We start from the raw sequence: 25,019 nt of genomic DNA on the forward strand, positions 1-25,019 counted from the left end.
TCGAAACCTCATCTGCCTTGTCCATCACTACTTTAAGCTCAAACCAACCATATGCTATGTTCTGACTTCTGAGGAAGCATTTTTGAGCACACACAGAGAGAGATATGGAGGCCAAAGCATTTTTGGGCAGTAGAGGAGTGCTGCCGTTGGTGTATACTTCTCCACAGAGACCCAAATCCATGGCTGCCCGGACACCGATCCGCGCAGCGAACAAAACCGTTAGCTCCAAAAAGGTCGGTCCATCACAAAATTGATTACAATTTTCGCGTTTTTTGGTTTCTATGTAGTTAATCTTGGTCACTCATATGAGAAATTTCGCTAAATTATATTGCAATGGTTGCAAGTGAATCACACGTGTAGCGACTCTTGACTATGGAGTTCCCTACTTAAGATTGTTGCCTTTCCTATAGCGTTACTACCGTGGTTAAATTTTGGATGTATTGATCGAGGTGTGAAATAGGTATCCGAAAAATGGTACTAGGGTAGTTGGGTTGCATAAGTAGCTTGGTCATGAAATTTGTTTGACAGTAGGGACTAAAGGATGTGTGCAATATTGCAATGCAGAATTCGACTCAGGTGAAGCTACTAACAAGGGTGGAGCAACTCAAGCTGCTGACCAAGGCCGAGAAAGCTGGTCTGCTATCGGCGGCAGAGAAGTCCGGACTCTCACTGTCGGCAATAGAGAAGCTCGGTCTGCTGTCAAAGGCTGAAGAATTTGGAGTCCTATCGGCGGCCACTGACCCTGGAACTCCGGGGGCATTGCTGACTCTGAGCTTGGGACTACTGCTTTTGGGTCCATTGTCTGTTTTTCTTGTGCCTGAGGATTACCCTTGGGAGGTTGTTGTACAGGCTGTGGTTGCCGCTGTTTCTGTGGTGGGTGGTTCTGCGGCTTTTGGTGCATCAAATTTTGTATCCAACTTGCAGAAATCAAATTGAAATTCGATGACCTAGGTCTCGCTTTGCGATTTCTTGCTCATTATTGGTGACTTATCTACGATAGTTGTAAATTCAAACATAAAAAGAGATGGCAACAAGCATATATCAGAATATGGAAGGGGAGAGATTCTTAATGATCAAAATACAAGAATACATGATTATTTTGGTTTCTAAACAAAGGACTTATGGATGAATACATTAAACAAACACGAAATTTTTCATGCCCATAGCTCTATAAGATTAAGCTAAGAGAAAACGGGGGTTAAAAGTACGTATTAATCTTACAGAATCTCCTGTAATTATACCAAAAAAAACCTAAATTTCTAATGGCACAATACCACTGCTTTTATCCAACACCAAAATGCAATTCAAGGAAAGAAAAAAGTGACCCCCTCGAGTTGTGTCAAAAAAATCTCCTATCCATCAGTTTCTTTCAGATTCGTTCAAGTCGGAACAGAGCTGCGGTTGTTTGCTGCCCCTTGGCGACCACCACCCCTTCCATTTGGATTGACGCGCTGATAACCCTCTCCATTGCGTCCAGCCGATGACTTGGATCGTGAAAACTCACCCTGGTTTCTGAACTCATTCCTTCCAAAGCTACGGCTCCCACCATAGTTTCCACGACCACCCCTGAAAGAGTCACTTCGGAAGCCAGCTCTTCCGGAAGAAAACCTCCCTCTTCCACCATTGCTAACTGCAACAACCATCAACTTTGTCAGTTCTACATCATATCTCAGAAACAAGAGAAGAGACTGGGGAAAGCTTCTAAATTCTATACCCAAAAAATATAAATTGTTCATCAGCTTACCTCGGGTTGTGGTTCTCTTTTCCTCAATCACTGCTTGACGATCGCCGATCACGATAGGTGAAGCCTGACATGAATTTCAACAAGTTTAAAATGGATAAACAAACAAGCCCAGTCAACTGTTCATGAAGATCAGAAGAAACAATGGTTAACGAAAGGCAAGAACGGACAGGGCAAAGCTCTGAAGTCTTAGGTTTGGGTCGGGTCAGGAACAAGTTCTTAGTCAATCTACTTAAAGAGTAAACATTACATAAAAAGAAACAATCAAGTTCACAGATTAAAGAAAACCTAATTAATGCTTCGAGTTAAAGAGCAAGCACTTGCATCAGATAGCCGACCATATAAAATGTCACAATAAAAGGTCTGATAATCCGGTGGTCTAGGTGCACTAGCTTGTTAAATATAAGAGGTTAAAATAATCGGAATTTAAGCTAATGTAGCTGTAACTACATAATCATTCAATTTTTCTCTGGTGGCCTTTCCAAGTCACTAATCCAAACAACAATTATCCACAAACTAAGTTGAGATAACATTTACTAGATATTCAAGAGCCAGGAATAGGAAAGCACAAAAGCACTCAGTTAAAGACTCACAAGTTTTGTAAAGTAGAAGCTAGTGCTGGAATTTTTTAAACACCCCACAAAGAGAGAAGGAGGGATGGTGAAGTCATGTAGTGCCTGTCATTATATGACAGACAGCAGCCACTGCCTCCACTTTCTTCTCAAACAGATATAAGCATCCCCATAAATTTTATTGAGGTAACAGTCATTGCATTAATGCCAATGGCCAGGCGGCTGAGATGGTGGTCTTTTGTGTCTTTCTTTTTTTTTCTTTTCAGGAGTGGATCATAGGGCTAAAAAGGCAGACATCAAGAAATTTCTTGCAAATAATGAAAAGTGGAATACAAAGGTAAAAGACAATACCTCAAGTGCACTTTGCATGGAACTCACGCTTTCAAATTCAACAAAGCCGAAACAGAATCCTTGCTGCAATAAACCAATTATATGACCAGTAAGCCTACATCAAAGAGTTCTCAATTGAACATGGAAGTGCACTATAACACATAAATCACACCTTACTACTTCTGACTTGTATCCCGTCCCGCTTAATAGACCCAAATTTCTTAAACTCCTTCTCAAGTTGTTCGACAGTTGCATCATATGGCAAATTCCTTACATGTATGGAGTGACCTTCAGCTGTAAAAGATAAAATATAATTCAGAATATAGATTTTAAAGCTAGAACATGATACCACTTTCTTTTCCATGAGGAAAGAGTAGATGAGTACTAAGACAGGTCTAGACAAAGTTAACTCAGCAATCCAGCCGGAAGGTGGCTACTTTTGTTTTTTGTCTTTTCTTTTTTTCCAATTTGAATTAAAAAGTGAATCTGGAAGCTGAGTATTATTTACCTTCCTCATGAGCATTGCTACTTTCCGGAGCAGCATCACCACTAGGAGCTGATGCCTCTGGTACCAGAGAAGGTTTTGCGGAACCAAGGGATGGATGGTCAGTGTTTGCAGATACTGTCCTCACTCGGGCATCACGGACAGGACTGAATCCGACGCTACTTTTCATTACCTTTACCTAAATGAAAATTGCATTAAATAAACACAAAAATAGACTAGACATAAAAAATTTAAATCTTCTTGGTCAGAAGAAAAAGAAGAGAAATGAGCCTAAACTCACAATTGATGCATATGATTTCTTCGGAGCATCCTCCTGGGTTTCAGGGATTGGATCAACTTCTGGAAGATCTCTACTCTGACTTGATTCAATTGGGGGCTCCTCTATCACAACCTCTTCTTCAATAACTGATCCTTCCTCATTATCTGAAGGATCACAAACTTCGGGTACATTATTGGGATCCTCATCCAAGGAACTTGCAGGTTCCTCCACCACAAGATGATCAGGAGCTTGAGTAGGTTCTGAAGACAAACATCGAAGCAATTGGAAAATGAAGGCTAAAGCAAATCAAAAGAGAAACCAAAAAAGAAAGGTAAAGCTCACCTGGTTCTGCTATCAAGGCAGCTTCTGGAGCACTTTCATCAATGGTGTCAACCGGGACACTGTTAGTCTGTGATGATTCATTGTCCTCGATATACCTAAAAACATCATTTAAGACGAAGTACCCATTTTCCTGTGGAGCTAGGAAGAACGTTTGGGTGAATTTCCTTCCCACGTTGTCTTTTCCAGTCAAGCATCCAGTTACTAAAACAATCACCCCTTTCTCAAAAGAATCCTGAGCATCTGCAGTCTTTATTTCTGCTGTATACTCTTCGTAATTTAAGGATTTAATTTTTACCCTTATTGCCTGTTCCAAAAATATTCTACGTTATCAAATGCAACACTTTAATCGACACTTCAGAGTTACATTGATAGTTCAGCATTCTTCAAATAGTAAATTCAGCCCAAGAAACAATTGCAAAACACATTCAAAAGCCAACAAGAAGATCACTATGATTGCAGAATGATGAACCATACTGATAATTTCAAGTAATGGCAACACCTTTTAGTCTATGAGGCACACAATAAATTTCCACCACGAAATCCATGATTTTTTAACATAGTTGTCAAGGAAAATGGCAAAGCTGACGCCACTGGGAAACATAATGCCAAAAACTGCATACTTGCACAAATTCTTTTCTTAAAAAAGGCAGTGAATTTGGTCCATAGGAATCCTCACTTCTTACACTTTCAGTTCAGTATGCAAGCTTGCATGCCAGTTTACTAAAACTTCCATGACCAGATTCATAGGTAACAGTAGTTGGGTATGTTACCAAATAGATTATACCATTATAAATCGATTATTATTGATGAATAACAGTCTAAAATTAGAGCTTGCATGACATGAAACAAGTGTTTTGTCTTCTACTTGGCTTCATTCAAAGAAAGCTAAAAATGCCATTGTCTTCTTCAACAACAAAAAAAATGAAAAAGATCTACATACTCCTTATCAATTGAAGTTTCAAATAACTAACCTAAGGCCTTCAGTCAAAACTGAATCAGGAACATTGACAAATAGGTTGATGAATTCATGTACAGCCATATGAAATAAAATAGTCAAGTCTTTGGCAGTGACTGTAATTAAATTATGTAACTGATTTAAGGCAATAGAGTGAAATTGAACAAGGAACATAACCATATTCCAAGTACACTTACATCCATGGTTTTGACTGTTGTCATATTGCCATTGATATCTGTCCTGCTTAAAGCGCTTGAATCTTGATAAAACTTATACACTAATTCTGGCGAGTGGTGAAGGACTTGGTAGTATTGCTCCACAAAGGCATTGCCGACAAGCTGAGCACTGGGAGGAAGGGTAGGATTTGCCAACTTTGCTTCTTGCATGGCTATCTACAGAAAGTTCAAAATCTAAGAATTAGTAGAAGAAACTATTAATAAAACCACTTGGATGTCTAACGTGGATAAGTCATAACAAGAGAGCTAAAAACAACATATTCCAACGATAGTTGACCAAACAAATGCATTTAAAAAGAACTTATAAATATTTAGCAGGGCAAGTAGCCTGACTATTTAGAAAGCAATACTCAGATTCCATAAGCAGGCACAGCAATGATAGGTTACTATATCCCGTAAACAAAAGAACCAGCGAAGTGATAACTATGTACAAGACTCTGAAGCCAAAATAAGTGCAAAGAGGACTTTAAGCACCAGCATATTGCATGAATGCTTTGCCTTTGAGGATCACTAAAAGCTATGAATAGGGATCAACACCTAACTTTCTTTATGAATGGTAGTTCTACGATTTGAAGGTGTTAAGCATAAAACTAGCCCAAATTCTTAGCCTGGATCCAACTCCTTCTCCCTGTCTCTCTCTTTATATATGGCAAGAAGACCTAACCGAACAAAGACTTTATACAAGACCAGGATAGTAGACAAGACCAAGTACTCTAAGCTAATCAGTAGGGTTTAGAGTATCATAAACCATAGAGTAAGATCAAATGCCTACATAAACACCCCCAAATCGCGCGAATATGCAAACAAATACAAGTATTTTAGCACAGCCAAAAGTATTGGAATCATGTCATAGAAACAGTAACCCCAGAACCACCTGGATTGAGCAAGCACAAAGACTTTGAACTCAGCAAAAGAAGGGTCAGCTGAAAACTGCAGCAGACCCAGACCCAGACCCAGAACTCAATAGAGAAACCAGTATCTGATTGCAGATTGAGATTGGATTAAAACCCTACTACACAAAAAACCCCAAAACCCCAAGAGGGCCAGAACATACCAAACAAAAGCACAGAACTTGACCTAAAAGATTTGAAATTTGCAGATCACTTACAAAGTATGTTAAACAAATAAGATTAAAGATGGAGAATAAAGAGTAAAGAGGGGATTCAAGTGAAGAATCTGCAATACCTGCTTGGAAGTGATCTGGGCTTTGGAAGGAGAGAGATCTGTGGGGCTTGAAGTGAAGCTGAAGAGACAAGGAACAGTAAGTAGTTGAGAGTAGATTTGAAGAAGAGGAGAGAGCAAAGGTGCTGGAGCTTTTTTTATATATTTGATGAGATCACAAGAGAAAAAGCCCCTTAAGACTTGCAACTGTGAGTAATTAATAAAATAAAAAGACCCTTTTTTTCCTTACTTATTTCTTTGCAGTTCTTGGAATACACAACAGAATGGGGTATTTTTGGATTCTTTTCTGTTTATGAGTAGATTTAAAACTGTATTCCAAGTATGGAAATTTTACCCTAATAAGGATGTCCAGAAATAAAATATCCAAATTTTCTGAAGATTCTACGTAATCCTTTTAAGATTTTTTTTCTTTTTTTTTTCCGATCTTTTGTTTTTGTTTATAATAAGTTGCTTTTTTAAATTATCTAAATCTAACCCCAAACAAATTGACCTAAAAAAGAGCCTAAACTCAACTCCAAATAAATTGGGCGGCACCCAAATTTTATCTAAATTTTGCTTTTTCTGTATACATTTCAATTCTTTTGTAAATCTACTAGTATACTCGTATATTGATATATTCTATATGAAACTTTTATTAATGCTCCCGTGTAGTTTATAACTCTTTTCAAATATTAATACAAACCGGCGTGTTTAATAGTTTTCAAATTAATGCAAAGTAGATGCTTCATCTCATAATCCCATGTCCTAATCTCTTCGATCTGGTCAGTTCTATGATTGAAAAGCAGTGGAGTAGAAAGTAGAAACCACTACAGCTTCAAGTGTACTTGAGATTAAAAACACAAGTACGCATCCGAGTATTGATTACCCGTACCTTATCTTTTCTTTATGAGTCTATGGTAAAAAAATATATATAGATTCTCTTTTTGTGGCAAACATTAACAAGTACAATACAGTCAAACTTAGTTTCTGACAAAAAAAAAAAAGTACCGGCCATCCCTCGGTGCCTCTACTATTTGATATCAATTGACATGGATATGAAGTTTTTTCTAAATTGGGATGTCCTCGCTTTGCAGGCTCTGATTTAGCAACTTCAAAGTTCAATTGACTAATTCCAAATCAGTTGGATCATACATATGTAACTAGCATTCTAGCTAGACTTTGGAGTTATAAGCATGCAATAACCATGAAAGCTACATGTGCCAAGCTTTTCAGCTTGTGGATTGTGTGCCATTCATGTGTTGGTTTAATAATAGATGGGTTGAAAAATATAGGTAAACTCTTTGGTGAACATATTAGTGATTAATTTCTTTGGGGAGGTTCTATTCATATCTCTAAAATTAGCATTTGAACCTCTTCATTTTTTCAAGTGATAGTTAATTTTGTCAACTCATGTTAAATTACCACTAAAGACACAAAAGAGGAGAAAGAAAAAAAAAATTCTTCTTACCTCTACGAACAACAGTAGTCTTCAATTTAAAGAAATTATGTGGTTTTTGTTTCGTTTATTAACATTTCTTGATTTGATGCCAAGATTTTTTGGGGAGAAAATAAACTTTCCCCTCGTCTTCTTCTTGCTTTGATTTTTTTTTTTTTTTATAACTTCAATAAAAGAATGAAAATCTATAAACTATCCCACATAGGAAAACTGACTGAGAATATAATTTTGATGAATTATGGTGATGTTGTTTGAGTTTCAAAAAGTTCCATAACCCTCCTACCAACTAATTTAAATGGCAAAACCCCATAAACTTTTTTTTGTTGTTGCAAATAGCTTTGAGCTATCAAATCTCATGGGATTGTTTTTGTTTCTCGGAAGTCTATGATCCAAATGATCTTGCTAACTATGGAGTCATTCAAGAACAACTGAAGCCCTCATTAGATCTTCTAGAAGATGTTGGATTTGAAAAAGAAAAAAAAATCATCTAAGCTGTTGATGATGGTGATCAAGAAGAATTCAATGACATGAAAGAGAAAGATGACAAACTGTTAGAAAAGCCAAATGCTATTGACAAGAAACTTGAAGAAAAGCTAGCAAAGTTGGATCATACTTTTGGAAAGAAAGGAAAGGTTCTAGAGAAAGAGATCATAGATCTAGCAGAGGAAATAAATGATTTGACGAAGAAGAAGAAAAGCCCTCTCTATAGAAAAGTATGTAAAAGTATCAAGACGCTTTGATTACAGAAAATTATATATACCGCATGTCCTTGAATTCATGGATCACATGCTTGTTGTGGGTGACTTTGATTCATGGCTGGGCATGGACTCCGAGGTTATTATCTTTCAAAAAAAAAAAAGGGTTAATTACATGTAAGTGCATTTTTGAATGTTTTGTTAGTCATAAGGCCACCAATTAATTTTTTCCCTCATAAGGCCACTAGATTAAAAAGGATGTTATATTTTGGATATAAAAAACCAACATATTTACATAAATGCTACAAGAGTAAAAAGTCAACAATCATTCTCTCTCTCCTCTCCGGCGAGGTCTCCGGTCAACTCCGGCAGGTTTCCGGCCGACCTCCGGCGGGTCTCCTGCCAACTTCCGGCCGACCTCCGGCGACCACAAAAGCTACTGTCAGTAACACCAAAAGCTACTGTGGCAAGCAACAAAAGCTACTCTGATGAGATTTCCGGCAACCTCCGGCGAGGTCACAAAAGCTACTATCACTAGCAATAAAAGCTACTGTCACTAACAACAAAAACTACGCTGGTGAGATTTCCGGCAATGTCACAAAAGCTACTATCATCAGTCACAAAAGCTACTATCACAAACAAAAGCTATGTTGGTGAGATTTCCAACGAGACCACAAAAACTACTGTCACCAGCAACAAAAACTACTGTCACTAACAAAAGCTACGCTCTCCAAAATCAAAAGATACTATCCATACCAACAAAAGTTACTGTTACCAACACCAAAAGCTACTCTCACCAACAACAATAATCAGTCACAAAAGCTACTATTACAAACAAAAGCTACGTTGGTGAGATTTCCAACGAGACCACAAAAACTACTGTCACCAGCAACAAAAGCTACGCTCTCCAAAATCAAAAGCTACTTTCTCCAAAATCAAAAGCTACTATCCATACCAACACCAAAAGCTACTCTCACCAGTAACAAACACTATTGTCACCAACACCAGAAAACTACTCTCATCAGTAACAAAAGCTACTCTAACCATTATCAAAAGTTACTCTGACCACAGTGCAACACAAATCTCAACCAAGAAATGCTAGAAAACTAAGTTTCATACAAAATTATGATACAATGCTAGCATTACACCAACATACATGCAATAGCATATAAGATAAGACAACAATCAATCAATAACAAATGGCAATAGCCAGAATGTCAATCTTTTTGCTTCCTCTGACCCTAACAGGGAATGCATTGTAAGCTGCAAGACCTCAAAATGCATTTTTCATTTTTGATTTGATTCTAAGAACCCATAGCAGTGAATACTACTCATCGATCATAAACAAAAGTTCGATCCAAATATACTACGAACAATTACTTCACAATTTCCACTAGGCAATTAAAATCGAGGTTTTCAAAACAATTTGCAGCTACAAATTCAAATTCAAACGAATTGGAAAATGCGAATTACTTGGGAAAAGACGGAGGCGAGGCGAATCCGAGACTTGGAGACAACGAAGCCGAGGCAAGGGAGCACGAGAACGCTAGGAAAGTCGATGGCAGAACACCGAGAAACGCTGACAGCTCTCGGATCTACACCGAGAATGAGATCCAGAAGCACACCAACACCAAAGTCAGAGGACGGCGACGTCGGCCTTGTTAGTGACGACGACCGGAGCTTGCTCGTAAACCTTGAACATCTACACGCACTAGTGGAGCAACGCGAGCTTGTTGGCACCGTGGATCTTCGAGTCACAGGTCAGGCACAGGTAGGCCGAGTCGGTGAGGCAAAAGAAGGCCGCCGGCAACAACTTGCAGGTTCGTAGGGCTTGGGGAAGAGGCCCGAGAAGCAATCTCAACGCCGAAGTACGAGCACAAGGTCGAGTTCACATAGAAACCACAGGCGAGTTGAGAATCGGAGATCTGAGTTGGACTCCAATGAGGTAGCTCCGATCAGAGCTTATTCGTCGTCGTCTTCAGGCGTGGCGGCGCCGTTTCGAGGTTTTGCAAGCTTGGACCGATTGAAATCTCACCAGATCGGAGGCAGTGGTCGCCGAAATTAGAAGGGGGGAGCGTTATAGCGGTGGTCGCCGGAATCGGAGGCGGAGACCAAAGGTGTGAAAATATGTGGTCGAGGAGAGAGAGAGAATGTGATCGGGGGGGGGGGGGGGGGGGAGAGAGAGAGAGAGAGAGGGGTAAAAGGGCGTAGACTAATGGAAAAGAAAGTGGGAGGGTAAAATTGTCACGGATGAATTAATTTGTGGAAGCAAGTGGCCCTATGTGTACAAAAATAATTAAGTAGCCTTATCACTAATTAAAGTTTCAAAAGATCACTTGTGTGTAATTTTCTATATTGAGAAACGGTGTACCATAAGGGTAATTTTGAAAGTTAAAATACAAAAAAATGCAATAGACGATAGTCCAAATAACATATGAGAGTTTTTCCCAAAACTCTACACCCGCCATGAACACTAAAAGTTAATGAGACTGACTAATGGATCATACAAAATTCTAAAGTTCATAAAAAAATTAAAATAAAAACTTTTAAAAAATAGTTAAATTGTTTTTATTTTTTCAAAAAAAAAGAAGAAGGAAAAATAGTGTTCATAAAACAAAATGGAAGAAAAGAACACGTGTACATCACAAAACTTCATCTTCTTCCACCGAAAAAGTGCCCCTTCTCTCTCTTTCTCTTGTTTTTTCTCAGGAATCACCTGATCTGAATCTCCATGGCGAAAACGGCGTCGTCCCTCCTCCAAACCCTAAAGCGCTACGTCAAGAAACCCTGGGAGATAACCGGTCCCTGCGCCGACCCGGAATACCGACTCGCCGTCCCGCTCGCCACCGAGTACCGCCTCGAGTGCCCCGCCACCGTCAAAGTCGCCGCTTGCGTCCCCACCTCCGACCCCGAGACCGTCTTCGACATCAAGTACTTCCCCCGCGACCAGCGACGCAACCGCCCCCCGATCAAACGCACCGTTTTGAAGAAGGCTGACGTCGAGAAGCAGATGAAGGAGAAGACCTTCACCCCCTCGGATTTCCCGCCGGTGTACTTGGTGGATTTCGTTGAGGAGGACTACAATGCCAGAGGTGGAGGCTATTGTAGATGAACTAGGGTAAGGTTTACTGAATCGTAATTTTTAATTTAATTTTTGGGTTTTGATTATAATGTGTAAGAAAATTTGATGATTTTGATGGTGAAATGGAGTAATGGAATGATCTATATGCAAAAGTAGGAATCTTTTTTTCTTTTTCTTTTTCCTTCAGTTTTGATATAAAATGGTGAGTGTTGAAACTGTTTCTGATTTTTAGTTGCAAAGATGGTCTGCATTGTGTTGTCTTATCATAGCGTAACGACGGCATAAGGGTTTCTATTTGAGAATATATGTGTGTGTCTCCTTTAGGGTTGGGGAATGCATCAGATGGCCGTATTAGGATTGTAATTTTGGTTTTTTAACTGGCTCTGGAAGCATATGTTTACCAGAGTTTGATTTGATTGGTTATAATTGTTGCTTGTAAGAGGTATTGTAGCTATAATTTTTTATTAGTGCAATTCATGGTTCTATGTTGCTTGAATTAGACTTTTTTCTTGTCTCGTCGGACCTTTTATATGCTTCATTGTTATGGCATTATTGTTTGGAAACCATGAGATGTTCCCATCAGTGAGTCTTATTAGACATCATGTGATAGTAAGTCAAGTACTTACACCCTAGTTCACACCTTAAACCTTGAGGCATAGTCCTTACCTCATTGGAGGATCGAAGATATGGCTGCATTGCTTTATTTTGGAAGGTTTACTGTTATCCTTATCTCTCTTTTGTAAACTTAACTGAAAGAGAGATTGGTCCAAATGACCTTATGTTGCTCAATGGGTTTGTCAACCCCATCAGTTCAGGGCAATGTTGTCTTCCTGGCTTAGCATGGCATGCCAAAAAGAGGTGCTCAGAATTTAGAATAGTAGGTAGACAAAAAATAATGACGAGAGCTTATAATTAGATCCTGTGACCTCCCCTAGACCTTAGTATAATGCCAATGTAAGGCATAAGCCAATCTATTAGGGTTTAGTTGTACATGCAGTAGTCAAAGTCCACCGGAGTTTGTTTGATATGCTCTTTATCTTTGATTGGAGCCTTTAATCACACTTGAAGAAAATATTTTGACCTCTTGCTTTTTTATAAATAACTTGATTCATCTATCAGATAATGTGGTGCTTGCATTGCACATTCATTGTGGGGAACTGAAGTTAGAATTAGAGAAAAGATGCAATCTTTTAATCTATTTTTCCTTTCTTCTGCATAGGTTGGAAATGAAACAGAGAGAATCTCTTTAAAGGAGGAATTAAAGAACCAGGACTTTTTTCTTTATTTCCCTCTTTAAATCCCCCAATTTTGTAGAGACTTGCATGCTCCAGTATTCTGTTTTCTGATAATTAAAAAAAAAAACACTATTAGTGGAATATCGTCTTTTCATAGATGGTATCTGCTGTTGATATCAATCGGCATAATTGTTTTGTTGCATGACATCCATAGTTGCCCACATACCATCAGTTCTGGTGTTGATTTACATCTGCTCAATTCATTGAGCTTATTGACTTACTTCGTGGATGTACTATTTCTTTCGGAAGCCGTACATGTGTAGACAATTGTGTTGTCATAAAGTACAGGAAATGGAGTATATCCACATGCTCTTTCGTATTTCTTTTGTTTTCCTTTGTTTCTCTCTCTGGCTCCTTTCCTTGTCTTTGTATTTTGTTTTCGTGTATATATCCTCCTTTTTTTTTTTTTTTCCAAAAATTACATTTATTGCTGTTGCTTTGCTTCTTTTGATCATATGGTAAAACCCAATGATGGCCTTTTCATCCGTATTCTGATCGAGGTATTACTGTGTGCTAGTCCCTATCGTTGACTCTTGGGAGCTTCTTGCAGGCTTATGGACTTGTGGAACTGTCACTAAAGAGGTGGTCTTCATACTGAGGTACATGTTCGTCTAGTCTGCTCAGTTATTGTAATACTGTGTTTGACATGAAATAAAGAGTACTTGCTGCTACAACCCTTTTTTCCCCCTTTGGTTTGTCGAAGAATGTATTTGTATAAAACCCAAATGCAACAGCAGTTGGTTGATGGATGACACAAAAAAGTTTCTTGAACTTTTGTGAAACTTCTTGATTTGCTTTCCCCTGCTGCACCCATATTTTATTAATTCCAAGTGCCTCATGGACTCGTGTAAGTTTTGATGATTATCATGAGCAAGATGATCGACTGGATCATTGGAGTGGTCCTATCGAATGACTTTTATACCAAAATCTTTGGAGGGTGAATCTGCTGTGGAAATCGTAGAAACGTTTCTCTGATCTTATTGGCTAAAGAGATGAATGTCACTGTTGTGATATTATAGTTTCAACAGTTCAGGTCTATTGGCTAAAGAGATGAATGTCACTGTTGTGATAGTATAGTTTCAACAGTTCAGGTCCCGCTTCTAGTTTTCCGTGAGCTTTAGTGTTTAATGCTTGCTTTTCAAACAGTTGTCTGACTACCCTAGTTGGGCAACTTTAGTGCTTGATTCTAAGCTAAATCTAACCCTCTACTTAACTTGGTTTCTAAGGACCAGGGGTAGATGATAGTTATTGCAACAATGCTGACTTTATCACTATTTCATAGCCACACAAATTATTTTACAGAGGTAATGAACTCTTTAGAAAGTTTGAAATGAACTAAAATGTTCATCCCACTCTATGCATTATTTGCCAATGCCATGAATCGATCTCATGCTCACTCAGGATGGGTTCGTCGACAACGATTTGATCAGCTTAGCGAGAGAACTTGGCGGTTTTTGTAAGGTGGGCTCCATAAGCAACTTAAAAAGATATCTGGCAAGAACATTGGGCTCCAAAATTCAGTTTTCATACGGCCCAAACCCATCAATATTGCTGTACTAAATGTCCTCTTCCGAATTCTCCAGCTCTTTCTGCGCGGATGTTAGGAACAATTTTAGAGTACCTACCACAAAGAGGGCATGATCTTATTACATATCGACTAATAATTTTGAATTCTGTTAGTTCATGATGTGTTTAAAAATCATGCTTCAAGAGTAGGTAAATTTTTGCGACTCCACCATACAATGCCAAACAAGGATACCCTCCCTTCGTTACATCTCTTCCCTTTTCTTCCATTTCAATCAACTTCAAATCTAAGAGCTGGTGACGAGTCACTTCACAATATATCTTGGTCCCCCGATGCAATCTCACTACGTTTAGTCTAGATTCATTTTCATTCCATCACCACTTTTCTTCCTAGCTTTCCCTTAGGACTTGTTTCATACCATTCCATAATTGATGGAAGCTAGGGTTTATTTTCAATCTAGTCAACATATTCATTTGAATGGAATGCAATTTTGGTACGTGATGTATAAAGAAATTGTATATTGGATATTCGACTTCTAACTCACCGGTCCTATACTAAGAGTACATAGATAAGCTGACAAGCTGTAGTAAATCGACACTTATCCAAATCACTTGTGATATCATAGTCCACATATCCAATGACATACCGTCTCATTTTATTCCCTCGTATAAACAATCCAACATCCACAATACTAATAGTTACTGTCTCTATTTCAGAGTTTGCCAATTACCTTTGTAAATCCAATCCAACAGATCGCTGACTCATATATCTGCTTATCACACTTAAAGCCTATTTAATGTCTGATCTAATACACACCGTATAATATATTAAGCTACCAACAACACCAGCTTAATTAAAGAACTTTAGCTATGTAATTAAACTCATGATCTGTGCTAGGAGAGATTCGATTTAAATTCTCATCAGTAAGTCTGTAAGTGCATATTGATTGTATTACTTTATCGTGTCTTGAAGTTTACATAATCAACGGTACACCAAACCTTTTCAGAACCCGGAATGCCCTCACAAATTATCACTTTCTTTCCCTCTCTTTGGTAGCCGGGCTACAAAGCTCTCTTGCAGAAGCTGCAGCTTTGCATTATATTCATAGTCGACAGAGAGACTTCACAGACTGATCGATACAGCATTTAATTTTGGTTCTGATCATTGCTGTTACTCGCCGTGAATTGTTTCTTACCTTCTTTTTCCCTTCTCTGTAGGGTTTGCCACTGTCACTTTCACTGTCAGAAAGAAGACAAGAAGAAGGTCGAAGAAGCAGCAGCAGCAGCATCGATCTATATATAAATAAAGAATATATGCTTGTGAAGAGAGTAGTTAAAGTTCATATACAATATGTATATATTATCTAATTCCATATGAGATATCTCTATCCAGATCTGATTCCTCCTCTCCCAGCACACTATATATACCAGATACAATTAGAATTTGGATCTGTATCAATCTCTCCCTCTTCGACTCCATATATATCATTTTTGATTTGTCCATTAGCTCTTAGTTCTTTTCTAGTACTACTTGATTAAGGTCTAGCTTCCTTAATTTGATAATTAATTGACATTAATATGTTCTCATTACTCGCTCAATTGAATATAGGAAAGAAAAGGGATCGATTTCTCATCAAGTCTGTGACTTCTTCATTCTTTATGTACACCAAGAAATTAAGCATATGCAAAAAGGAAATAAATGAAAAAAAAATTAATTGGTTCAGCTGGGGTTCTTCTGGGACTTGAAACTCGAATTGTAATGGGTTTCCTGAACAAAGAGTAACACTGCTGCAGTATGGGCTACAGAAATTAAGATGTGAAAGCCGGAAAGCAAGACAGAACGACTCTTCTGGGGAAACCCACCTCTATTTTTCTGCTAGTTTACAGCAGATAGACACACAGCTAGATATAACTTCTGGGTTTCGCAATAAAAGCCCTAAACCTGTAAAATGACCAAAGCTTTTAAAATTTGAAAAGCTAGGTTAGGGCTAGCTTTTACTTCTGTATATGTTCTTTTAGGCTAGCTAATGACTTTCAGAGGGATTAAGACCATAAAAGGTTTTTTTGTTGTTTCAAAATTGGTTAAAAGTGGAGGAACATTTGCTGATCAATTACTAGAAATGAAATGAGTAAACTGTCCTGGAAAAATATCAGGGTGTCAGCTGGTGAATTTCTCTGTCTCGATAGAGAAACTGAAAAAGTAGCTAGAGCTAGAGAGGGATATAAAAGCAGAGATAGTAAGTCCGTTCAGCTTTTGAATCACTGCAACTGTGAATATGCACAGTCTATTATTAACACCTTCCTTCCTCAATTATTTTGTTGAAAAGATTCCACTACTTTTCTTGATTATTGAGGTGCATTCATATTAATGAAAGCAAACAACTACTACTAGTCTAGCCATACTGTTCTCTCTCTCTCTCTCTCTCTCTCTCTCTCTCTCTCTCTCGACTATTCTGTTGAAGATTCCAACTTTGTGGTAAATATTCGTCCATGAATGCAAAATGACTGAAACCTAGCTAACACAGGAAGTACCCCTTATATTATGTTCTCCTTTTTCTCTATGTATATTTTTCATAAACTACTGAAACTGTGTGTGGCTATCTACAATATAAAGTATTTGCGTTAAAACATAACCAAACAAAGTACAGCCAGCTAGGGTTCTATTTCCTCACTAGTTTTGCAAACTTGTGCGCTAGTACATATAGTTGTTTGGTCAGAACTTACATCAGCATGTATATATACTATGTTTGAAGGGCTTTTGCAGATCACAACTCCTAGTTACATATAAAGAAGAAATTGTAATAGTTAAGTTAATCACCAAAGCAAAGCAAAGAGCAACTTGTATACCATATCGTGCAAATCTCACTGCCACATCTGTGGGACTAGTAGTAGTGGTCCTTCTCTTCTCTGTAGTCAGTCTTTCAGTGGATGCATGCTTTAAAGAACCTGCTTTGGTCCCTCCTCTACAACATCTACAACCCTATCTGTCTATAGATCCCTTAATCCCTGCTTACTAATTATCTAATTCAATTTCTTTGTCTCTGTTCGTAGCTGTATCTAATTCCGTGAATTAGCTACTTCAATTCTCTCATTTCTTGCAAAGTACTATTCTGCAAACCCTAGTCATTAACTATATGCCTAATTCCTCAATGAAGAGGATGCGTCAACCGTATTACCATGCCATCTGGTTCTTTAGCTGTGTTTGCATCTTTTTTTCTATATTGAGATTACGCAATAAATTCGAAAAAGGGTTAAGCCTTCTCGATTAATTCCAGCTAGCTGGCCATAGGTGCATGCATATTCATCTTCATCAACCTATACTTTGTGGAATACACCAATAAAGCTGTTGACGATAAAGTATTATTAGGATGGTCCTAGGCGTTTGAAATTAACCAAACGTAAGGACGAAGGAGGAGGTGTCTATTATTTCTATTATATACTAATTATAGTTCACACAGTAAACTACGACCAAACTTATTCATTGATTAAGCACAGTGATTGTTCAGTTCGTAACTCGATCTGTGAATAATGTTGCACATTTACCCTAGCTAGCTTTTGCCTGATTGATGTGTCAACACTTGTGAACGCCACGTGGCTATAACTCCGCCATTCCTTTTCCTTTTCTGATATAATTCCCATGCAACATGGTAAAATTACCCTATGGCTAGCATCTATTTTTCCTTTACGAAATTGTGTAAAACTATTATTATCTCTGGAGCTAAGATACCATGCAAATGAGCTATATACATGTACATGTACATGTACAGCTCAGTAAGATTGAAGACTATCAACTTAGCAAGATAAGAGTTTAAAGCACTGCCAAGTGGGGCATCTTCTCTCTCTCTCTCACCCTCTCTTGTTCTTCTGCTTCTCCTGCTTATATCCTTTAAGTTTTGGAGTTCTGCACTTCGATCTGCACCCAAGAAAGAATCTGGTCATGAGCTGCTGCAAGCTACTGCAATTGAACTCAATTTCCAGTTTGATGTGAGTATTCCTCTTCTGACCAAACACGGATTCATAGGCGAAAGGTAATTTAGGGTTTCCGGGATTTGAATTAATTTCTACAAATTCCAACTAGCTTTCCTCATCATAGTTCGATATTTTCGAGTGTGATCAATATCTTCTGAGTTTATATGTTTTATTCAATTTTGAAAAATTCCGATTTCATTGCTCTTTCAGTGAATAGTTGAGTTCTTTCGAAAGATTAAACCAGTCATCATCAACTCAATTGATTCTATTTTTTGGATGAATATTACTTTCAGCTCAAAAAGAATTCCGAACTACATGGTTTTCCCTTAGAAAATCGTGCTCAACTTCTCAGCAAACGTTATCAAATTTGATGATGGAGAACACTTTTGATTAATTGAAGGAGTTTAAAGTGAAATCAATTTGTTCTTTGTTATATAATGTGCTAATGTTGCAAGACAAAAGAAGTTTGATTCCACTTAAAATAGTTGTATAATTGCAGGATCAATAAATAGATCGGTTTCTGCAAATCATTTATACTTTCTTATCTCTAGTTTCTTTTTCTTTTTTTTTTCAGCTGAATTATTTGGAGATCAAAGATCGGTACGACGATTTTGTTCAGGATAATTGGAAGGGAGCAATATGATTCAGATCATCATAATCGATCAGAATTAATTACAATGATGACAAATCCAAGGGGAAAGGGTTTTCAAGCAAAGCAAGAGGGCCAAAACAACAACAACAATGATGGGAATATTATGACTAGTTATAACAAGGCAGCTTCATCTAGTACTACTACTTCAAGGCAATGGTCTGGATTTCGAAATCCAAGGATTGTTCGTGTCTCGCGAACCTTTGGCGGAAAAGACAGGCACAGCAAGGTCTCAACTGTGAGGGGATTGAGAGACAGAAGAATTAGGCTTTCAGTGCCAACAGCAATTCAGTTATATGACCTTCAAGACAGGCTTGGTCTTAGCCAACCTAGCAAGGTAATAGATTGGTTGCTTGAAGTTACTGAAGATGATATTGATAAGCTCCCACCACTCCAACTACTTCCTCATCATGGTTTGCTCAATACTACTAGTTCTGCTCATCATCAATTTCATCATCATCAACAGCAAATTCTCAATCCTCTTAATGTTCCTTTCTTTGATGTGAATCAAAGGCTTACTGAGCAAGTAGTACTTGATGAGAGTAAAGGCAAGTCAATCAAAGCAAATGATCATCAACGAGATCATGATGATGAAGCCTTGGCTCAGAAGTTATTTCCTATAGGCAATATGCCTTCTTCCATACCTGGATTGCTGAACAATGCCATGGCATACAACAACTACTTTCACCATCACAGTTCAGAGCCTTCGAGTTTGTCTCTTTCTCAGTTTGGTAGCAGTCATGGATTTCCACTAATGCCTCAAATGGATCATATGATGAGTAGTAACAATGGCTTATCATTTTCAACTACTTCAATGCCAATGGCATCTGGGTCTCAATTGTTCTTCTGTCCATCAACAGCTACGCCGGTACCTTCACTTTTTGGTCCTTATGCGCCCTACATTACCACTACTACCCCAGTAGTAGAGAATAGTAGTACCAGTAATGATCGTCAGCCAGAACTTAGACGAACCAATAACCACATGATCCAATTGTTGAGCTCATCAAGTACTACTAGTACTACTCTACAGAATTTTGAACCTAATAATGCTCTCATGCCTTCTCTTCAATATTCTATTGGCTCATCTTTGAGATCCTTTCCAACATTGGTTAATCCGAAGCTCCATTCACAAAACAATGATGGATCATCAAGCCAACCAGACAAGGACCGTACTGGTTCCTAAAGCTAGTTAGCTATTAGCAGCTCCTCAATGCATGCATGTAAGTTCCTATATATAGTACTTAATAATGTCCAATTATTATGTTATATAGTGAATCACTTTGTAACTATATGAGAATGTACTTTATATACATATACCTGATTGCGATCGATATGAAGTGCTTCATTAAAATTTTACCACTTATACCAAGGCCGACACATACACATTTGTTGCTGTGATTGATCCATGATCATCATATAGGAGATTCGATGCTATTTTGAAGGTTAATCAAGGGCATAAGAGCTGAGGATATCTGTGTTACAGTACGTGGTTGTGGTAAATTTACATTATTGTTAAGCCATTCTATCATGTTACCTGTAGAGTGAAGTTAATTTGGTTGTATACATATGGAGGTTTCTCTACTCTATAATTATCAAAATGGAAAATGATCTGTGACCTCAGTAAGGCCTAAGATTTGTGGCCTCAATCTTAGGTGTCATGTCATGTCATCTACATACATCACCTATTTGTCAAATTACGCCATGTAACTATTAAGAAAAAGACAATCTTATCATTCTAAAATCAAATGACTCTAAATTATTTTGGCTTTCTTCTAAAAAAAAAAAATTGGGTTCCTGCAAATTTTGAAAATATAATGTGAAAAATACATATTCATATTATTGTATAATTTTTTGTTCATTGTTTTCTCTTTTATGAGTTTAAACGTTAGATCTGAATTTATTATTTTTTGTTTGTCTTTCCCCTTATATTTAGATTGCAGATGTTAATTAATGGCAGCTAACATGTAATTTTTTCTTACCTCTTAATTTAGACATAAGTATTTCCCAAATTCAATTTACTAATGCTATATTTTTTTGGATGAAATTAATCAATATTTGAAAAAAAAAAGTTAACGTCTATTTCTTGACACGTAATTCAATATATTAATGCCAATTGGGAAGAAAAATTAAAGGAAATAATTTAATTAAATGAAGAAAAATATTGATCAAAGAATCTGTAGACATATTTCTTAAATTAATATATAATTAATAGCTGATATTTTTTTTGTCACCTAATTAAATTTATTAATATAATTAATTCACCCTCTAACATTTAAAAGGAAATGTAAAAGGGTAAAATTGGTGTTGAAGTACTATGATGTGGCAAGATATATTATATAGAATTGAAAATAAATTTTTATTTACTTACATGGCATGACACTACTTACATGGCATGACACTACTTATTGAGGCTCCATATCATTACCCTATAAAAATTTAGTATGGTATAATTCATGTTACATAAGTACGTATAGCTAGTGTTATTCATGCTACATATATAAGTGCAAGGGTGTTTTTTTGCTGCATGTGTCTTCTCATCTAAAATAGCTCTTTGGTTTGTTTATGGATTGGTTGAATTAAATGAACCAATATGAAGCTCGATCGTCCTAATGATCACTAGAGAGCCAATTCGATCGATCTGTTCACTGTCCCAACTGATCATCAATAGACAACTCGATCTTGATTGATTCTATCCTTTTGTACTCCAGAATCCTTTCTCGATCCATTGCTCCACAAGCTAGATTGATGGTCATTATAGTTCTAATTAATTAGTACTAGCTTATTGTTCTGTCATAAAGCACTGTCCACAATGTTAAGCTTGCATGATATATTCCAATTTTCAATTATAAGAGCTTTAGTCTTTTTGTTTTTGAACCCTAATTTTAGGTACTGCATGTCTCTCTTGTACATTTCTTCCGATCCAGCGGGCATAAAAGTATGAAACTATCTAAGCTTGAAAAGTTGCGAGAATTACTGAGCTTGCTGGGGTATATTTCCAATGTCTATCGAGCTATAGATCCTTTTCTTTTTGAACTCTAGTATTAGGTACTTACTGCACGTTCCTCCTCTCTTGTATTTGCTTCTGATAGAGTAGGCTAGGCATGAAACTATCTAAAAGCTTGAACAGTTTAGAGGATCAATGAGCTTGTATATCAATATATATATCTATACATATTATGCCCTACGTACGTATAGAGCTAGATTGATCACATGATTGAGTGTTCAGGACAGCTGAGTTTTGGGGGTCGTCCGGAAACTTAATTAACAAAATAAATGGATACCATCGCAGTTGTAATTGGCATCTGTACCTTCATATATATATGTTAGGATCGACTCTGGCTGACAATATTCACTGTCACTGACTCACTGCAGTTATATGCATATATGTACCATCAATTCATACTATTAATCAACGTACGTACAGTGTTCTAGCTACTACCTTGTGGAGTAACTAAGTTAATACTCGCTGCATGGGGCCAAAGTTAAACTGCGCGCAAAATTATATACAGTATGTCTCTTAGACTCTTTCTCTGTTAAAATTTCATGGTCATGAGCACGATTGGCATGATCTGATCTAGAAAGACCTAGGTACATAGTTTCTTGCTTCAGCCTTTTAAAACCAAAAAAATCCACACCGACTCTATTATTATTGTTTAATATAGGTCACCAATTAACTGGTTTGGTAGTTGTGCGCGCTGGCATAATTTCTTTAATTTTGAATTAATTAAGCAGCAGCCCAGATAACCAAGCTAGCTAGCTATTGCCAACCTTCTGAATTTCTAGGGTCGTTAGTTGTTGCTTTATATATAGTTGTACTCTCTCTCTCTCTCTCTCTCTCTCTCTCTCTCTCTCTCTCTCTAAGCTTTGGTCGTCTTTTTGATCGATCAAAATGCATGGCTCCTCTTGTATGACCCAAGTCCCCAACTATGTATTTTAATTCGCTATTGCCAGCTTTCAGAATTTCTAGGGTTAGTTGTTACTATATAGCAGTACTCTCTCTCTCTCAGCGCTTTGGAGCCTATATATAATTGTTTATGATCTTAAGTAATTTCCTCTGCGAGTATTTTAAAACAAATAGCTACATGAAAGAGCTCGAGTAGTTGCTAGTTCTCCGCCACAAAATCAAAAACGAAAGAGGCTGACGAAATATGCATTAATTTCTAGTTGTGCTTTAGTTAGAGATACAGTACGTATTTTTAATTTCGCGTTTAATGATTTTTGCGATACGTATCATTTTCGCTTTCAAGAGTGACTGTTCTTCGACAGCTTCGTTATTTCTCTCTACTCCGATCCCATCCGTGTCTATCCAATGTAGACATGAGAATAAATTGGCTTTGCACATGAGAAGAATTTCCCACATCTTCAAGTATCAAGTTATACATCGTAACAAACTTTGTAGAACAAAAAATCTAAAAGCATAAAATGACCTAAGATTATACTATCCTCTTATAATCTGATGAGACATAGCTAGTTACAAGTCCCTAACTCCAAGGGAAAGCAATAAAATATGTTGTTAATTGAAGCTTTTGGAATCTGCAAGTCTTCTGAGAAGGAAAAGGAAAGAACATGAGTCCACAAGAAGACTAAGACTGAAATTATAATTAGAGGAAGGCGCGCAGTCATGTCTGTCAGTCCTTCTGTCTGTCTGGTCTGTCTCACGCTCAGCTCTTATCAACTGCAGCTAGTAGCAGCTGCATTATGTTACAGGATCCAAGAAACATCTTTCTTTTTGGCTGAGAGATCCAAGAAACTTTAAAGCATACCACCCAAGCCTATGTACATGTTCGTCTGGGTGTGGCATATATCCCAGAAAAAGGCTTCGGCACTCATAATTGTGGTCCTATAAAACAAAGTGAACACTCTACCATACTTCAAATTAAGAATTGTTAAATTTAGTGAATTTTAATATATATAACGGTAGAAACAGCGGCGGCGTAGCCAAAAATCTCACTTAGGAGGGTCAAATTTTATTAACTAACAAATTATACTCATTTCCATGTCGTCCTCTAAAAATAACAAAATCTTTTGCCCAAATATATATATATATATATTAGTATAATTAAGAAAATTTAGGTGTAATATTTCTTGTACTAATGCTGAAATTGAAAGATCCTTAAAACATGTTGAATAAATTTTGGGATTTAAGATGAATGATAAATATAGAAAAAATTATGTGTTACTTCAATTTAACATATGGACAAAGAATCGTAAATATGTGCATATGGGCATATATCGATCAATAGGGTAAGAATGAAAAGATTCGTATTAATTAATTAGATATATGTAGTGTATTAATAGTGTAATTCCATCAAAGTTCAAGGATAATTAAAACTAATTAAGATAAATTTGTATTGAATTTTGAAAATTGAGACTAATTTTTCAAAAATTGAGAAGGGTCAATTTTATTAATTTATTTCATTCCATTAAGGTTCATAAATCATTAACACTAATTAATGATTTTCCAAAAATTGAGAAGGGTCTAGGTGTGCCCTTGGGCAGAAACATCTAAAATATGTCATATTCTAAAGTTAAAAAAAAAAAAAAAATAGTATCTCAAAACACTGTTTTTCGTAGAAGATGATCGAGAAAGACTAGATTCAAGAGAATAAGAATTTATATGAGTGATTATATATAATCGATAAAAGGATTTTTTTTTTTTTTTTAATGTAGCGGAAAGTGTGTCCGCAGGCATGATAGATACTCCTACTTAGATTTATGGAATTTTTTGTGGTCCTAGGGAATGGACCACGTTAATTTCATCCATGGTGATGACTGATGAGTGGTGATGAAAGTCTTATTCAAATTTATATGACTTTTTCTTTTCAGTTTCATTTAAATTGTTTACACACAAAATCCTTGAGTAATACCTAAATAAATTTCACAAAAAAAAGGAATACCCAAATCAATTATTACAGATGGTTTCGGTAAAAATGAAAACGGTGAAAATTATAAAGGCAAATTAAAAAGGATTAATAATGGTAAAATGCAAAATCAAATTAAATGATAAAAATTTAAAGCCCCCGGCGAGGATCGAACTCGCGACCTTTCGCTTACGAAGCGAACGCACTACCACTATGCTACGGAGGCTTGTTGTTAGAGTAAAGTTATTCTTTAGTTTTATACAAAGATCGAAAAAGACAGTTTTAATGCTTAAATTGTTGCCCTTAAATCCCTATGAAATACTCCTAACCATTTCAGTAATGATGGCTGGATTATCTCAATTTCCTATATAAGAATTTATCTGCGAC

The 25,019-nt window shown here is 37.0% G+C and overlaps 4 protein-coding genes and 1 non-coding gene across 8 annotated transcripts; 3 read left to right on the forward strand and 2 right to left on the reverse strand.

Moving 5' to 3' along the window:
• The first annotated feature begins 67 nt into the window (after positions 1-67).
• LOC112178671 lies at positions 68-976 on the forward strand. The gene is made up of 2 exons (XM_024316854.2): positions 68-233; positions 565-976. The coding sequence occupies exons 1-2, from the start codon at positions 105-107 to the stop codon at positions 934-936; spliced, it is 501 nt and encodes a 166-aa protein (XP_024172622.1). The 5' UTR covers positions 68-104; the 3' UTR covers positions 937-976.
• A 63-nt stretch (positions 977-1,039) lies between these two features.
• LOC112176441 (nuclear transport factor 2) lies at positions 1,040-7,116 on the reverse strand. The gene is made up of 10 exons (XM_040510715.1): positions 7,110-7,116; positions 6,126-6,346; positions 4,902-5,096; positions 3,750-4,053; positions 3,429-3,667; positions 3,152-3,326; positions 2,816-2,937; positions 2,665-2,727; positions 1,745-1,808; positions 1,040-1,630 (listed from the first exon to the last, which is right to left on the reverse strand). The coding sequence occupies exons 1-10, from the start codon at positions 7,114-7,116 to the stop codon at positions 1,380-1,382; spliced, it is 1,641 nt and encodes a 546-aa protein (XP_040366649.1). The 3' UTR covers positions 1,040-1,379.
• A 3,778-nt stretch (positions 7,117-10,894) lies between these two features.
• On the forward strand, positions 10,895-13,480 carry LOC112179538. Of its 2 annotated transcripts, none has more exons than XM_040509901.1 (2): positions 10,895-11,370; positions 13,147-13,480. In XM_040509901.1, exon 1 carries the CDS (start codon positions 10,984-10,986, stop codon positions 11,362-11,364), a length of 381 nt encoding a protein of 126 aa, XP_040365835.1. In that variant the 5' UTR covers positions 10,895-10,983; the 3' UTR covers positions 11,365-11,370; positions 13,147-13,480. The 2 variants fall into 2 exon arrangements, with proteins under 2 accessions (XP_040365835.1, XP_024173747.1); XM_024317979.2 differs by having other exon boundaries at positions 10,896-11,370; positions 13,180-13,480.
• Positions 13,481-17,905: 4,425 nt separating this feature from the next.
• Positions 17,906-20,321, forward strand: LOC112179537 (transcription factor TCP5). 3 transcript variants are annotated; one of them, XM_024317976.2, is made up of 3 exons: positions 17,906-18,181; positions 18,697-19,991; positions 20,192-20,321. In XM_024317976.2, exon 2 carries the CDS (start codon positions 18,800-18,802, stop codon positions 19,952-19,954), a length of 1,155 nt encoding a protein of 384 aa, XP_024173744.1. In that variant the 5' UTR covers positions 17,906-18,181; positions 18,697-18,799; the 3' UTR covers positions 19,955-19,991; positions 20,192-20,321. The 3 variants fall into 3 exon arrangements, with proteins under 3 accessions (XP_024173744.1, XP_024173743.1, XP_024173746.1); XM_024317975.2 differs by lacking the exon at positions 20,192-20,321 and having other exon boundaries at positions 18,697-20,143; XM_024317978.2 differs by lacking the exon at positions 20,192-20,321 and having other exon boundaries at positions 17,906-18,137; positions 18,697-20,143.
• A 4,465-nt stretch (positions 20,322-24,786) lies between these two features.
• Positions 24,787-24,858, reverse strand: TRNAT-CGU. The gene has a single exon. It is a non-coding gene; the product is annotated as a tRNA-Thr (tRNA).
• Between the last annotated feature and the right edge of the window lie 161 nt (positions 24,859-25,019).

This window comes from Rosa chinensis, chromosome 7, assembly GCF_002994745.2.
Source record: "Rosa chinensis cultivar Old Blush chromosome 7, RchiOBHm-V2, whole genome shotgun sequence".
Classification (NCBI taxonomy): Eukaryota; Viridiplantae; Streptophyta; class Magnoliopsida; order Rosales; family Rosaceae; genus Rosa; species Rosa chinensis.